The sequence below is a fragment of the Lemur catta genome, chromosome 15 (genome assembly GCF_020740605.2).
Source record: "Lemur catta isolate mLemCat1 chromosome 15, mLemCat1.pri, whole genome shotgun sequence".
In the NCBI taxonomy this organism is placed as follows: Eukaryota; Metazoa; Chordata; class Mammalia; order Primates; family Lemuridae; genus Lemur; species Lemur catta.
In genome coordinates, this window is record NC_059142.1 from 19,141,199 (window position 1) to 19,157,299 (window position 16,101).

Sequence of the window (16,101 nt, forward strand, 5' to 3'; positions counted from 1 at the left end):
GCATAGGGAGAAGGGGTGGGAGCATCCCCTAGAATGGGGGTCTAAACAGCCTCTACCCCAAGAGTCTCCCCTTCCCCAGAGGTAAAGAACAGTGCCAGGCCCACTTTAAGTGCCTTGCACTCTGAGGAACAGGACCTCATCCACTCTTATGCTGGCCCCAAGAGCTGGGGATTCCGCTGCCCTCAAATGACCCAGCAGGGTACTCCCTACCCAGGGGACCTTGCCAGGGCAGTGGTAGGCAAGGGCTCTCTGCCTGCCTAGGTCTGGCCTCCTTGGGCTCAGCATAAACATAGGCAGAGCCTGGGAATGGATATTTAGGTTGAAGGGTCCTGTGAGCTTGCCCCCAGACAGATCCCAGAGATCCAACTGCCAGGATCCTCCCTCCTGTATAGAGTTAACTAACATTCCCCAGAACCACCAAAAAAAAAAAAAGCAAGCAAAATCAAGAAACCTTCCTTTGTCAACTCTGTGAAAATATAGAGTAGGGAAGGCTATTATTTCTCCTTCCTAGCTCAGCAGATGACCAGCTTCGTGGGGATGGGAGTAAAGGGTGGACCTTAGGCTCAGGCTTAACAAGGTCCATGAAAGAGTAAATGAAAAAGTCCTAATAGGCAGAGGGGCCAGTGACCCTTGTTCCATGGGGTCTAGCAGAGGAAGGGTTAAGGGGCAGGGCCTTTTAGAACCGGGAAAAGTGCCCCACCCAGGGGAGGGGCAGGTAGGTTAAAAGGCAAGCAGCTTGATGCAGCCAGAGTGAAGAAGGGACAGAGCTTCCCTGCACCAAAAGGCCTCCCAGTCTGCAGGTCCAGCTCCAGGTAAGTGCTTCTCTGGGCTTGTTGCTTGCTGGTTTGACCAGAGGGAAACTTTTCCTTCATTATGTCATTCCTGGGTTAACACTGGCCCTGGAGCCCTAGATCTCAACAGACTCTAGCTCTGCAGACCTCTTCTGGTCAGTCTCTTTCCCCTAACCCATGTGGGGTGGGCTGTGCCTGACCACAGAATCAAAGAGATGCTGGCCCGGGAGGGAGCTGCAGAGAAGGGAGGGGGAGCTGCATGTCCAACCCCGACCTGTCCTGCTCTGCCCCCAGCCCCTGGATCTTTCTGCCCGCAGTGCTTTCCAAGCCACATTTCCTGTGCCCCCTACAGGGCCCTGGCCGGGATATCATCATATACTGTAAGTTTGCTATGAGACACTACAGTATAGATGATGTACTAGTCCGGGTACCCCCAGCTCTGGAGCCTGACGAAGGCAAGAGAGATGCTGCAAGCCCAGGGGGCTCACCGCTCAGCCTGTCACAGCCTGCCGACTGCCAGGGCACTTGGGAATGGCGAGGAAACCGTTACCATTACTGAGTTTAGTAATGGTAACGGTTCTCTCGCTGCACCCAGAAAACGTGCCAGGAAGACAGCTCAGGACCCTGGAGGAGACTACTAGAAGGGAGGGAGACTTCAGTTCAAACAAGGGGGTGGAACTGAGGGAACAGGTATGCTTTCTCTTTCCTGTTCTAAAGAAATAAAGATGAGAACCCGAATGCCTGTCTTGTAACTTTATTATCATCCGAGACTGGGGAGAGGGATGGGGTGAGAGGCACCATGTCACTCAGGAAACATGAGTCCTTACACAGCTTCAAGGTGGAAGAACTGGGGGAAGAGGAGAAAGATCTCTTCCTTGCTAACAATGGCAACTTAGGGAGAAACTCTGGACCCAATGCCAGCTGGAGGCTGTGTCATAGTTCCCACCAAGGGACCAACTTTTTTTTTTTTTTGAGACAGAGTCTCACTCTGTTGCCCGGGCTAGAGTGTAGTGGCATCAGCCTAGCTCACAGCAACCTCAAACTCCTGGGCTCAAGTGATCCTCCTGTCTCAGCCTCCCGAGTAGCTGGGACTACAGGCATGTGCCACCATGCCCGGCTAATTTTTTCTATATATATCTTTTTAGCTGTCCATATAATTTTCTATTTTAGTAGAGATAGGGTCTTGCTCTTGCTCAGGCTGGTCTCGAACTCCCGAGCTCAAACAATCCACCTGCCTTGGCCTCCCAGAATGCTGGGATTACAGGCGTGAGCCACCGCACCCGGCCTAGGGACCAACTTTTGTGATCTAAGTAGCTACTACTTCCCAGTAGTTGAACTACCTGGGAACTGAGCTAGGGCAGGTTCCTTCCTCCAACAGGAGACATAGCTGTGCAGCCTCAGCAGGGCTAGGCCAGCTGGCAGTCAGCCAGTGTTCATTCCCCTCAGTCCCTGCAGGCCTCCCAGCCAGGCGCAATTGGTCAGCTCCTGCCAGCAGCTTGGGCTGGCATGCTGTGAGAGGGGCAGGAGAGTGTGGTCACTTCATGAGCTTCACAGAGAGGCGAATCTGAACATCACAGAGGAAGATGTCCATGAGGTCTCGGCCCACCTCCTGTGCAATCTGGGAGATCACTTGGCCCTTTGGACCAATCAGGAGCCTCTGAGGGTGTGTAAAAGAGAAGGACATGGAAGCCAGGCACATGCCTGTAGTCTCAGCTACTTGGGAGGCTGAGGCAGGAGGACTGCTTGGGTCTGGGTGTTCCAGACCAGCCTAGTCTCACTTACCACATGAGATTCTTTGGGTACCAGAAGCCTCTGTTCGATCATCAGCTCCCCACTTGGTCCTTCATCCCACAAGATCGTCTTCTGTGCAGGGAGACATCATGATTAATCAGTCTCATCCCGGCCTCTCTGGGACCCAGAGTACTCCTCTTGGGTGTGTGCCTGGTGTATACCCCCGATCCCTTCACTCTGTCTTCACCTGCTTTACATTGTAAGGCACCTCCTGGGGCAGGTGCTCTAGGAGCTTCTCTCGGATGATGTTGGCGCAGATCTCTTCTGGTGTCTGGCTAGTGAGGACTCCACTGTGGAACTCCCAGGGCCCTGGCTGGGCTTGTGCCAGGAGGTATTTCTGTGGGCATGGAGGGAGTAAGCAGGCATATCAATTCCAACCAGGACTTTCCTACTCACTTTGGCATCCGGGAGGAAATCTGAGGCCTGTCTTCACATGGCAGAAAGCAAGGGCCAGGCTATGGCCAAGGCTAACTGACCTTTAGTGTTTTCACATCCTCCTGGCTTACGGCTGACAACATGAAGATCTCCTGGAAGTGGGGCCAGCCAGTCCTCCGAGGGCTTCCCACAGATTTTACGTTTGGGGCCTTAGCTGCTGGGCTGGGGTGGAAGGCTTGCTTCATCTCGAGCTTCTTGCCATTGACCACACCTTCAGTGAGGGCTGCCGTGAGCTCCAGGAGAACTGACTTTTGCTTCAAGCAATCTACCTGGATGTGGGGGATGGCCAAAGGGTATGTGGTCAACCAGATAGGGGCCTTGGACTGAAGTAGACCCCTTCCCCAGGAGGTGGGGTACTCACCTTGTTCATGACAAGGATGCTGGGGACTTGAGAGAACTGGGTCAAGCACTGGAGCACCTGGGGGCTGAGCTGGTTCCGAGTCCACTTGTCTGAGACATCCACAAGAACAACAACTGGAAGATACCAGGACAGGTAAAAGGACAAGGATGTGACCACTCTTCTAACCATCCTCACAAAAACTTCCATGGTATGGGCTCTGGCCAACTCCCACCCCATAAACTACCAGGAATGAAAACACATAACCCCTGTAAACTGGGTTTCAGATTCCCATTCTGAGTCTAACCAAGATCAGCAGATTCCATACTCTTCCACGGATCTTCCAACAGAGAGAGCTCCAGCTGGTGCCTGAGGGACAGACATATATCAATCAGGAAGGGTCTTATGACTTAGGCAACCTTGATGTGGAAGAGGGTGTGGTAAGCGGGTTTTCCAGCCCCTATGATGGAATCTGCCCACCCCCTCTTCAGTACCTCCCCACCAGCACTCCCACCTGTTTCCACAGCCATTACCTCTTCTGCTTAACAGGACTGATAATGCCAGGTGTGTCCAATAGAATCTAAAATCAGGAAAGAGAGGTACTCACACCACAGGAGGAATGATTACGACTGGAAAGTGAGAGGCCACCCTTCATGTCAGGAGCCTGCCCTCCCTTCTTGACCATGCTGTTACTAACTTTCAATTTTTGCCCTTCAGCTTTGTTTTAGTTCTAGATGGGATCCAGGAGGATGATGACTGTGAATATATGGAAGATTAGGAAGCAGTAAAGAGGGAACAAGACCTTTCTGAATAGATGCCAGAGGAAGGAAAGTAGAGACAGAACTGCACCAGGCCTAAAGGAAGAGGAAACCCCCTTCCCTCAGATAAGTGAATCTAAGTGTCATTTTCTTCAAGGCTGATCGTAACGGAGAGCTTCGTATCTTCAATCTCTGTCCTATTTCCAGGACTTCCTTTATAGGTACCCACCACCTGGGCCTCCTTCTCTGTGATGACACCCAGAGCTTGGCAGCGAGTGGTGTGCACCTTCTTGGAGACAGGAAACACCTGCCAGAAACAAAGAAGTCCCAGTGAGGTCTCACATCCCTCCAGGACCATCCATGATGGCACAGCAAGAAGTGAGAGATCAAAAGAGTAGGACGGTCAAGGGTGCAGCATACCTTTCGGCCCAGCAGCTGGTTGGAGAGTGTTGACTTCCCTGCATTCGGAGCTCCCAGGAGAACGACACGTAGGACCCGGGGATTCTCAGGCATGTCAGGGTGATGGACCAAGAGGAGATCCTGCTCCTCTGTGTGTGGGTGCAGAGAGGAGTGAGATGAGACATAGTGGAATCTGAATTCCCTGTCAGGTGCTCATTCCTGCCCACCCACAAAGGGAGTAGGGGTACAAGATTAAGTGCACCAGGTTCAAGCCACCTAGACTTTGAGACCTAGTCTGGCCCTTAACTTATGTAACTTTATCAAGTTCTCTAACCTCTCTAAGCCCCTTACTTTTCTTAGATGTAAAATGGAGTTATTAATGGTACCTGTTTACCCACATATAACTTTCTTTTGATGATTGGAAAACTGTGTAAAACCACTCAGCACAGTGCCTGGCACTTAATAGATAATTACTGTGTAGCTGTGCCTGTATCTATGTGTGTGAAAGTACAGCTGGACTACACAAAGTCAGAAATTTTGGCTGGGCGAGGTGGCTCACGCCTGTAATCCTAGCACTCTGGGAGGCTGAGGCGGGAGGATCTCTTGACTTCAGGAGTTCAAGACCAGCCTGACCAAGAGCAAGACCCCATCTCAACTAAAAATAGGTTTGTGTGTCCAGCCTCCCTACCAGACTCTAGTTTATGCCACTTGAAGAATAAAGTGTGCTATTTTCCAGGCGCAGCTGTGGCCTTGACAAGTAGATGAGGCTCAACATGCATTTATTGGTTCAAGTTTTCTTTCCATATGGGGGCGCAGAGCCATACATACTTCAGCCTTGTCTGTGGCCCTTCAATCTCGTGCTCTTTCGTGAGCATCTCTGGTCATGACCAGATCAGTCCCTTCTCCTCCCCAAAGTCTTAGAACCTGGTATCTCTCTCCTGTGAGATTCTTCACTTCTCCCCTCTCCCAGGGCCTCAAAATCGTTTTCTATAAAATAGCGCCAAAGACGATATCCTCAGAAACTGAAGGGTTTCAGTGCTAGAAACGTGACAGTTTCAGGCAAACCTAAAGGGCCCTTTACCTTTATGTATGGACACCGCGGGGACGCAAGGAGTCAGCAGCGAACTGTCGGGCTGAGGGAATCCGAGAAAATGGTCCAGGGCTGAGCCCTGGCCATATTGGCGAGAGGCCGACGCCAAGCGGGGACCAGAGAAAGTGGCGCCCGAGACACAAGACAGGCAACTCCGCTGACAGCATGAGAGCGAGGAGAACGGAGTCACCCACTCCCCCGCGAAGCGGGGTCCCAACTGCCAGCTTCTTAGCACCGCTCGAACAAGCCCAGCCCCGCGCAGGCCGGGGGCAGCCATTGCAGCCGCAACGCACTCCGGGAACCGGCCAGGAGCGCTCCTATGATTGGATAGAGCGGCCGACAAACCAGCGAGTAGGAAAGAGGTAGGTCGGCCCAGAGAGCGGAGACACATGGGGCGTGGGAGGGCCGAGGGGCCACTTCTGGAGACTGGCGGACGCTGAGGGAAGGGAAAAGCGTGCATTTAGGGTGTATGCGAACTAAATGATCGTTTTGGACTCCCATACACATCGTATTTTCTTCTTCTGCCACAGTTTTGTAATAAGGCCCTTCTAGCCCTGTCTCCTGAAAGACTACATTTCCCACGAGGCCAAGCGGCAGAAATCGTCCTCCTCGGGCCTGGTTCACCCAGCGGGGAAAAACCGGCGTACCGCGGGAGACGTGGGCGTGGGAGCGGGCAGTGTTCCGCCTGTGGTTTACGGGCACATTGTTGTGTTTGTTTTGTTTTGTTTTGTTTTGTTTCATTCCTTTTCGGCCTCAGGCCTGCAGGATCCTCTTCCAGACCCACTTTGACGTGCTCTAGCGGTTCGCAGTGGCCTCCGGCAGCCTGCATCTTTGCTTTATGCTGGCCTCCTGTAAGAAGTGGTCCCCGGGTCGGTGTTATGGATGATCAGCAGATCTGAATTTCCTTCCTGTAAACATCTGCTACTATCTGCTCTCTGAGGCCATTCCTTTCTGGAGAAAAATCAGAGGGTCTGCAAAGGAAAAAGAAACTGCTTAGCTAGCTACCTAGCCTAACCCAGACTGCTCTAGTATCCTGAGGAACTCGATTTACCTTGGCCTATTTGTCCTTGAGTCCTCTTCATCCTTTGAAGCCTCTCAATCAAACTTTTGAAACTGAGAGCTAAATCTTGGGAGTATTTGGGGGAGAGGATTTATAAAGCATCTACTATGTTCAAGCCCTGTCCAGGTGCTGGGTATACATCAGTGAACAAAATGGACAGAAATTTCCATCATGGGGCCAGGTTCGGTGGCTCATATCTGTAATCCTAGCATTCTGAGAGGCCAAGGCCGGAGGATCACTTGAGGTCAGGAGTTTGAGACTAGCCTCAGCAAGAGTGAGACGCGGTCTCTACTAAAAATAGAAAAATTAGCTGGGTGTGATGGCCCATGCCTGTAGTCCCAGCTGCTGGGGAGGCTGAGGCAGGAGTTTCCTTGAGCTCAGGGCTTTGAAGTTGCTGTGAGCTAGGCTGACACCACAGCACTCTAGCCTGGTCAACAGACTGAGACTATGTCTCAAAAAAAAGAAAAGAAATGGAAAGGAATTTCCATCACGGGACTTGCATGCTGCGGTCCTGGGGCCCACCAGTGCCCTTGTGTCTGTGTCAGACATTGGTGACATGACAGGAAATTTCAGTACAGTCGTTAGTGTGAAAGCCTAAATGGAGTGGGTTTAAGAGATAATGAGAGGAAAGGAATTGTGGCTAGCCAGAATATACAGTCCTCTCTTGGTAACTGCAGGGGATTATTTCCAGGAATACCATCAGTCCCACCCCGTGGGTATCCAAATCGTGGATTCTCCCATATATTTTAAGTCATCTCTAGATTATTTATAGTACCTAACACAATGTAAGTGCTATGTAAATAGTTGTTATACTCTATTGTGTTTTTAAAGTTTGTATTTTTTTAATTCCAGATTTTTTTTTTTTTAAAGAGACATTCAGGCTGGAGTGCAGTGGAGTGCAGTGGATCATAGCTCACTGTAACCTCAATCTCCTGGCCTCAAGTGATGCTCCTTCCTGGGCCTCCTAAAGTACTGGGATTGCAGGCCGGAGCCACCAGGCCCAGCCAATTGTTTTTGATCTTTGGTTGGTTGAATCTTTGGATGCAAAACTCTGGGAGGGCTGACTATACATACAACTTCTCAAGGGAACAGAGCAAAAGGTAGTAGAAGAGCAGGAGAGGGCTGTGGGGTTAAGAGTGGGTTTCCTTTTCTTTCTTTGCTAAGGTGAAACATTTTGTTTGCTCATGGCGATGACCCAATAGACAGGAAAACATTGATGATATAGCACAGAAAGGGGAGAATTGTTGAAGGTGGACAGAACCAACTGGCCAGGCTGCTGTTGTAGAAATGGAGGATCGGTGTTCAGAGAGTCTCTGAGTGACACAGGATTGACAGAGCCTGGGAAGCCAAATGCACTAATGGTTTGCAAATGGCACCAGGCTGCAGCTTTCAGGCTGCCTGCTCTGTTAGTGGAAGGAACAGCCTTTTTGGAACATGATATTCTGGATGTTCTTTGGGCATATGGGTGCCCAGAGAACAAGATGTCACTAAATACAAGGGACAGCCAGCAATCAGGAAAATGTGAATCTCCTTTGATGGACAGTTAGGTGAAACACCATTTCAACTGCAATTAGGGTGAAGGGAAAATTTCACACTAAAAATTTCAAATTAAGTAGATGAAGACCTTAATTATATAAATACAAAATCACCCTAGGAACACATACTAAATACTACTGTGCTAGCAACAGATAATACTATGGAAGAATCCTAGGGATGACCAAAAAACTTAAGAGAAATGACTCAGTGTCTTGTTAAATCTCTTCTTTTTTAATTTATTTTTTTTCTTTTTCTTATCAGCTTACATCATATTTTGAGTTAAATCTCTTCTTAACTAGAGATTTTCCCTCAAAGGATATCGTGGAGGAATTTTGTATTTTGTGATATTAGGAGAGACTAATCAAATGAACCAGACTAGGTTCATATTTCAGCTTTGCCATTTATTAGCTGTCTGAGTTTGGACAAGTTATTTAAACTCTCCAAGTGTCAGTTTCTTCATCTGTTCAATGAAGATGATAATCATAAGCATATGTACCTACTATCATATGTTCATTTTAATCTAGGATTTAGGGCAATATAGGCTCTCAATATATGTTCGTATCCTAAGGCTAATCATTTTACCCCTTCAAGGACTTTGCTTCATGAATTATCCTTTCTTTTTTGTATAGACAATTTCCATCTGTACTGTATCCCTTCCATCATCATTTATTAAAAAATTATTTAATCTTTTTTACCTAAAAGCAAAAAAACAAAACTGCCCTGACCCCCAGTCCTTTTCCAACTAGGTGTAACTTTACCTTTCTCACTAAAATAGTGCAGTAAAGATGGTGGAGAGAAGCAGATGGATTACAGATATTTAAGGGAATAGAATCTTAAGGAGTTTGTGATTAAAACCCCCCAATTATGTCCTATTATGACCTGATTAATCTAAAGTCCTTTTATGGCCTATATGCACCGAGCCCTGCTTACTTCTCCTCCCAAGGCTTTAGCCACACTGGCCTTATTTCTGTCCCTTTAATATACCAAACTCATTTCTGCCTTAAGACCTTTATACCTGCTACTTCTGCCTCCTGTGTTCTTCCAGATCTGGTTCTGCTCCCCATTCAGGTCTTAGTTCAAATATTACTTCCTCAGGCTTTTCTACACAGCATTTATCATTACCTGAAATGATCATATTTAGCTCATTGTCCACTAAGCAGTAGAATGCTGCAAGAGGCTCTTTAAGAGTTTTCCTGTCTTTGATCTTACCACCCTCCCCATGGCCCCAATCTGACCAAGTCACTCCATTGCTTCACTACCCTCAGAATAAAGTACAAACTAATTAACACGACTGGTTTACTTTGCTAGTCCCATCTTGTCACTCGCCTTTTCCAGCTCAAGTGAGTTTCTTTCACATCCCCAATTGTCTGGTATTCCCACTTCTAGGCATTTTTAAAATTTTATTTCAGAATATTACAGGGGTTCCAGGCATTCTTATTGGCTGTTCTTTCCACAACTGGTTAGAGCCTCTCTTTTTCCTCCGATAACAGGCAGTGTATAACATAGTGGTTGAGCACACAGGTTATAGAGCCAGAAATCCTGTGTTTGATTTTCAGCTCCATTATTTACTGTGTGACCCTGGGCAAGTAACTTCTCTCTACTTTAGTTTCCTCATCTACAAAATAGGGATAATGATAGTACTCTCATCAGGGTATTATCATGATTAAGAGAATTGGCACATAGTAAATGCTATGTAAGTGTTTGATGTTTGATGTTATTATCGTATATGTATGTGTGTATGTGCCCTAATACGCTAATAGACTCTAGACTGTAAGTTCTTTTTTTTTTTTTTTTTGAGACAGGGTCTTGCTCTGTTGCCTGGGAAGTGCAGCGGTGCAATCATAGATAGCTCACTGTAACCTCAAATTCCTGAGCTCAAGTGATCCTCCTGCCTTAGCTTCCCAAATAGCTGGGACTACAGGTACACACCACCATGTCCAGATAATTTTTATTATTTTTTGTAGAGACAGGGTCTCACTATGTTGCCCAGGCTGGTCTTGAACTCCTGGGCTCAAGCGATCCTCCTCCCGCTTCCCAAAGTGCTGAGGTTACAGGCATGAGCCACCATGCCTGGCTAGACTGTAAATTCTACGAGGACAGGACCTGTATATATTGTTCACTACTGTATCTCCTGCACCTAAAACAGTATCTGGCACATAGTAGATACTCAATAGATTTTTTTTCAGTGAGTGAATAAATGACATCTGTCTCTGGATTGACTCTCCCCTTGTGGTATCAACATGGCTGCAGCAGCTTTAGATATTATATCTTCTCACATGCAGATTCAGTGGAAAAAACAAGAGACTTTCCCAGAAGCAAAAGTCTCCTGTGCCTTTTTGGCTCTGACTGGGTTACCTGCCCATCCCTGAAACCATAATTGTAGCTTAGAAAATGTTAAATGCTGATTGAGTTTAGTCTGGGTTATGTGCTCCATGCCTGGAGAGCCTCATCCAAACCACATGGTCTGAGTTTGGAGTAGGGTTGGTTCTCTGAATGACTATCACTGGATATTGTGAATGAATGCTTGGCAGGAAAAAAAAAATCCACCATTCTGACCTGGTAAGAAGTTCAAGTAGGGAATAGCTCCAGAGACCCAGAATGGTTCAAATATAGGAATACATGCTGTTGTCATATAAATTATAGCAGGCCTTCCCAGGGGGCTGTGGTGGTGGAGTTAAAAAGGTATAGTTCCCAGAAACTTTGGGGTCAACTATGAGCACCTTTTTAGTCATCTATTCATCAGAAGGTAGTGTCAATATAAATTATTCCTCCTTCCTGGCTTTGCAGTTCTCCTGCGGTGCCAAATATTCTCTCTTTCCAAAGGGTAATACTTTTGCAATTAATGCCAAGACTTCTAAGCCAGGAACTAGCCACTGGGTTTGATCCTGGGCCCCACCCATAGGATGTCCTGCTTATTGCCCAGCTGCTATGTCAGCTGTTGCCTTTTACTCTAAGGTATGTCAAGATGATTCTGCTTAGGTGGGAGGCAGCTCATACATGAGGCATGCACCTTTGTGTAGATTTGCTTTTGTAGGGACTGGATTAGATGCCAATTTATACACTCTTTCTCCACAGCAGCATAAAGCTATGTACCTAAAAGTTGCAAGCATCTGATGTGAAAAAAGTCCTCAGGTTCCTGGGTGCTTCTCTGAGAAGAAGGCAGCAGAGAATAACCCTTAGTTTCTTAGTGACCCGAGAGTCCCATTATATGCAGTTGTATGTATCTCCTGCCTTGTTTTACAGAAGAATATTAGTGACAAGCAGGCTCTATTGCTTCCAGCATCTCTGTGACACTCCATTTTTAACATTCTCAACCTTTACTCCAGAACCTATTCTTGCTTCTTTCCAATGTAAGGAAAACTTTCCTTAATATTAGGAGTTCAAACATTCACATTAGGTACTGGGATCAGGAGTAGTTTTTACTTTCCCTGGAAGTTCACAGAATTTAATATCCTTCACAGAAAGAATGAAACTTCTTTTCTTCATCATTGTCTTCTTCTTTTTCTTTTCTTTTTTTTGATTTGCATTATATCTTGGTCCCTATCTGTCCTAACTTTGTAGAGAGGAGACCAGGGCTGGAGGTAAGATGGAAAAAAGAGTCATGGCAGTGAGGAGTTTAGTCCTGTACTTTCTCTTCCCTTTGGGTGCTGTGCATTGCCTGCTGCTTTCAAGTCTGTTTTGTTGAATTCCCAGGACTCAGTTGAGCTTAGTCTCTTGTTGAGCTATGCCAAAGCAGCACAGTGGTCTAGGGGCTGGTAGTTAGGCCTCACTAGGCTGAAGGTCTATTTTTTGTTTACTAGTTGCAAAAGTGCCAGGCTCCACAGTAAGAGCTGGAAAGTAGGGGACTATTCGCCTGCAAATTCCTTCATGGCACATACGGGGTGCCCAGAACATTTTTTGTCCGATAAACAGCACGTGCTTGATAAACGTACTGAACTTAGCAGAGTCCTAGCGCATTGTAGGTGAGGTCACCTCCTGGCTGGTAGTGTATTCTGGGATGTCAGAGTTATCTCTTACATAACTACCCTCAATGCATTTTAGACGTGATTGTCTTCTTGAAAGAAACCCAAATTTACTTTCAGCGGTCACCTCAGAGCACCTGAATTCAGGCCTTTAAATGCAAGCAGGATCCAGAATTCTGGAAGTGTCAAGTTTATGGCCCCTGAGGGGAACCGCAGCCCAAGAGTTTAGTAACCTAGGCAAGGTACTCCAGAGGCCTCAAACCCTGGGGCAGCCTCCAAATTCTCTAAGTCCACCAGGTCCTTAAAGCCAGAGCCCATGTCCACTTGGAACCCGAGGGTCCAGACCATCAGGCACTGAGGAAGACGCCCCCGTCAGGGTCTGCGCAGGCGCGGGTGGCCCGAAAGGGCCCCGGCGATCTAGGCTGCGCAGGCGCAGGAGGGACTCTGGCGAGTCCCGACGGCTGCGGTGGTGACTGAGGAGCTGGGGCGTGGAGCAGTGGTGGCGGCGGCGGGCGGCAACGGAGCAGCCATGAGGGCCGGGCCCAGTCACCGACAGTGAGTGTTGGTGGAAGAGGAATGGGCAGCGGGGGAAGAATTGGGGTGCTGGCGGAGGGATACCACGACTTTGAGGAGTGGGCTCTGCATGTCGGTAACAGAGGGGCTGAGGGGAGGTACAGTTTCTGGTGATGATGGGAGAATTTGAGGCACTGGTGGCCAGATCATCGGCCCCACAGCTGGACAGTTTGGTGGAGTGAAGGGATCGCGCGCTGTGGAGTGAAGGAGCCCACGGCAGGGCCAGTGTCCCGCGCTCCCCCATTTGTCATTATCCCTTCCCCCAAGAGCTTTTGGTCGCCTCTCCCTTTCCGCTTCTTTCTGAGAATGGTCGCGGGGGGGGGGGGGGGCGGGTGGAGAATGAAAGCCCTGCTGGAGCTGAAGAAGCCAACTCTGAACCAGGCAGGGAGAGTCAGTCGCCCGGAGTAATAGGCTGCTCTGGGTAGAGGATGGGAGTCGGGAGCCCCCTGTTTAGAGCTGAGAGGGGTGTAGGGAAAAGAACTGGGGGCTTAGAGTCAGACAGGCTCAAAGCCAAGTCCACCACTGATGAACTTGATAAATAACCTTGGGCAGGTCCCAGTTAACCTTTCTGAACCTCAGGAAGATGTCGTGTTTCAAATGGGCTATTGCAAGCATCGCATGTATGATTGAGATTGTTTATGAAAATTGTAAATTGTAAGTACTATGTCAATGTTAATATATTGCCATCAATATTACTGGATTTTAGACCCTACTGTTATTAATGGAATGACTGATTTCTCTGTCAATGCGAAGCATATTGTTTGTAAATCCTCAATAGACACATATATGCTTTCTACATGGGCACAGCAGATAATGTGCAGAAATACCAATTTGTTCTGTAATGTGACAAATTAGCCATTAGACTTGTTTAGGAAAAATACCATACTCTATGGCGTTTTTACAAATGGTCTGCAGCTCCTCACCCAAGAGGAAGGAAATAGAGAATGGAGGGCCAATCTGTTAAATGCTTTCCGAACATAGCTTACTAAGGTTCTTTTGTAACACAGTTGGCATTAATGTGCTTTATTATGAATTGAGAAAACTAGTTTTTTTTCTTTTTCTATTTTTAGTACAGACAGGGGTCTCACTCTCACTCAAGCTGGTCTCGAACTCCTGACTGCAAGCAATCCTCCTGCCTCGGCCCCCCAGAGTGCTAGGATTACAGGCCTGAGCCACCAGGCAAGGCTGAGAAAACTAGTTTGAGACAAGCTGAGAAGGCTGCCCAGTGAGAAGTGTGCAGATATATATTTGTTATTTTTATTTATTTTATTTATGGGTCGAGAAGATTCCCTGCCCTCCTCAGGGGCCACCCTCCAGGAACCCCCACATGTTCGGCTATCCGGAAGCTCCAATTTGTTTAATTGTACAAAGTTTTCCTTTGAAAAGGAGTCTCTGGTTGCCCCAGGGCCGTGTCTCTATTTTGGAGGTCAGATAAGCATACAGTAGCTTTTCAGCTCTACTTTTTGTATCGTGCTTGCAAGTGGAACCTTCCAGGTGGAGTGTCTGACAGAAAAAGACAGAGGCAGCTGTGCAAGAGCTCAAGAGGTGGCTGGTTCTTTTCTGAGAGACTGAAGGAGCACTCCTGAGGCTTTGTTGTTGTTTTTTAGGGTAGACAAAGCGGAGGACATAGTTAAACTATGTGCTTCCAGAGACAGAATATGGTTTCACAGCTTTTCAAAGAGAGGTGCAAACTCCTTTCAAAAGGACAGAAAGAGACAGATGCTTAAGCTTTGCTGGCTTTGAGGATTGAGAGCTTGAAATGGCAAGGCCTTTTGGAAATTGGTGAGTGATTTGATTTTTACTTTAGAGTCAGGGTCTACTTTACTTTAGAGTCAAAGGTAGGGGAGTGGCCATACTAGATCCTTGAAGATTAGCAGATAAGGGGAGTGAATTATTTTATAGGAATAGGGGAAATGAACCCTAGTTGTTTTTTAACTTCTCTATCTTTCCTGGAAATACACAGTAATGTATGATTTTAATCTTTTTGCTCTAGTTCCTTGGCACTCTCAATAAATTCTCTGTGTATAACACTGATCCAAGCCTCCCCCCCCCAATAGTTTTAAAAAGAAAGCATTTGTTACTATTGTTTTGGGTCATTACAGAATACAAATTTATTCTGTCTTTGACTACTACATGGCAGATGAAGAAGAGGTATAAAATGTTAGAGTTGGCCCACCCATCTTATTTTGTTTTTAATAATTGGACATTTATTTATAATGTTGATAGTGCATTTTTCCCTCTATTGGAAATTTCCATTAGTTCAAACAAGTCCATAAATGCCACCCATGTTATGTTAAAATAAGAGAGGTTTGTTCAGCTGTGATGAGAATTTCCTGTCCTTCTCTCCTATTCTTTTCCTATTTGTGGTTACTTTTATGTAGTAGATGATAGTTACCAAATGAGGACTTCTTCCCCTGGGGGAAAGAAAGGGATTGGCCTGCCGTTTTGATTGCCTGTTGTGTGAGAAGTCTGTCTAAAGTGGGAGAGATGAACTTAGGGGATGTAAGGACTTCCCCTGAATCTCTGACATAACAGAGCCTAAAAAAGGAAAAGGAATAAGGTTTATTAATTCATTTTTATTCTGATTAAGTAAATATTTTTTTCTTAAAACAAGCATGTCATGCCTTAGGGAATATTTTTAAAATGTTCTATTTAAAAACAAAATTATGATGTTTTTTACACTTCTCCTTTTTACTGAGAACATTTGCTTGGAAACAGAAACAAATTAAAATCTTTGTTTCTTAAGAGCCCTTTTGATCTTGGAACCCATTCCCTAACCGAAATCTCTTTTGTAATATTTTCACAGCATCTAATTATTACTAGAGTACAAAAGTTTCTTTTGGTTTGTTTTTTGTTTGTTAACACTATATTCCTGATATGGTGCTAACAGCTTTAAAGGAGGACTGTAGAAGAAGATGTTAAAAAGGAAAAGAAGGCCAGGCGTTGTGGCTCACGCCTGTAATCCTACCACTCTGGGAGGCCGAGGCGGGCGGATAGCTTGAGCCCAGGAGTTTGAGGTTGCTGTGAGCTAGGCTGACACCACGGCACTCTAGCCGGGGCAACAGAGTGAGACTCTGTCTCAAAACAAAAAAAAAAAAAAGAAAAGAGGAAAGTGGATTTAACTTAGTGAAATTACAGGTTGGTCCTCATGTTTGGAGGGTAAAGGATTCAAGAATGGACCTGTGGTTCAGAGTGTCCTCCCTAGGACCAGGGTTTGCTTACTGGTGTTTGGCACAGTAGTTAGCCTAGCTAGAGTAGTTGCTTGTTAAATGTTTGCTGAATGGAATAATGATAACAAACAGTCATGAATCATAATCAGTAAACATGGGTTCAAATCTGCAGCGTTACTGTGTGTCTTTGAACAAGCTT

At 46.7% G+C, this 16,101-nt stretch overlaps 2 protein-coding genes across 2 annotated transcripts in view; one reads left to right on the forward strand and one right to left on the reverse strand.

Annotated features, from left to right (window-relative positions):
* Positions 1-2,002: 2,002 nt before the first annotated feature.
* On the reverse strand, positions 2,003-5,950 carry ERAL1 (Era like 12S mitochondrial rRNA chaperone 1). Its single transcript, XM_045525340.1, has 10 exons — positions 5,593-5,950; positions 4,533-4,660; positions 4,342-4,419; positions 3,888-3,934; positions 3,662-3,723; positions 3,379-3,491; positions 3,059-3,286; positions 2,770-2,919; positions 2,574-2,654; positions 2,003-2,448 (listed from the first exon to the last, which is right to left on the reverse strand). The coding sequence occupies exons 1-10, from the start codon at positions 5,876-5,878 to the stop codon at positions 2,326-2,328; spliced, it is 1,296 nt and encodes a 431-aa protein (XP_045381296.1). The 5' UTR covers positions 5,879-5,950; the 3' UTR covers positions 2,003-2,325.
* Positions 5,951-12,570: 6,620 nt separating this feature from the next.
* Positions 12,571-16,101, forward strand: part of FAM222B (family with sequence similarity 222 member B) — a 58,131-nt gene continuing 54,600 nt past the window's right edge. The window contains exon 1 of the mRNA XM_045525341.1: positions 12,571-12,714. The gene's annotated coding sequence lies outside the window, so the exon portion shown is untranslated. The remainder of the gene's footprint in view (positions 12,715-16,101) is intronic.

What these genes read in the sequence shown, in the direction of transcription:
- ERAL1 (XM_045525340.1), bottom strand. Translation starts at nt 5,878, where the DNA reads ATGGCTGCCCCCGGCCTGCGCGGGGCTGGGCTTGTTCGAGCGGTGCTA. An exon ending in GCATCCTTGTCATGAACAAG is followed by an intron (nt 3,287 to 3,378) that starts GTGAGTACCCCA and finishes CCCCACATCCAG; the next exon opens with GTAGATTGCTTGAAGCAAAA. An exon ending in TGCCTTACAATGTAAAGCAG is followed by an intron (nt 2,655 to 2,769) that starts GTGAAGACAGAG and finishes CTCCCTGCACAG; the next exon opens with AAGACGATCTTGTGGGATGA.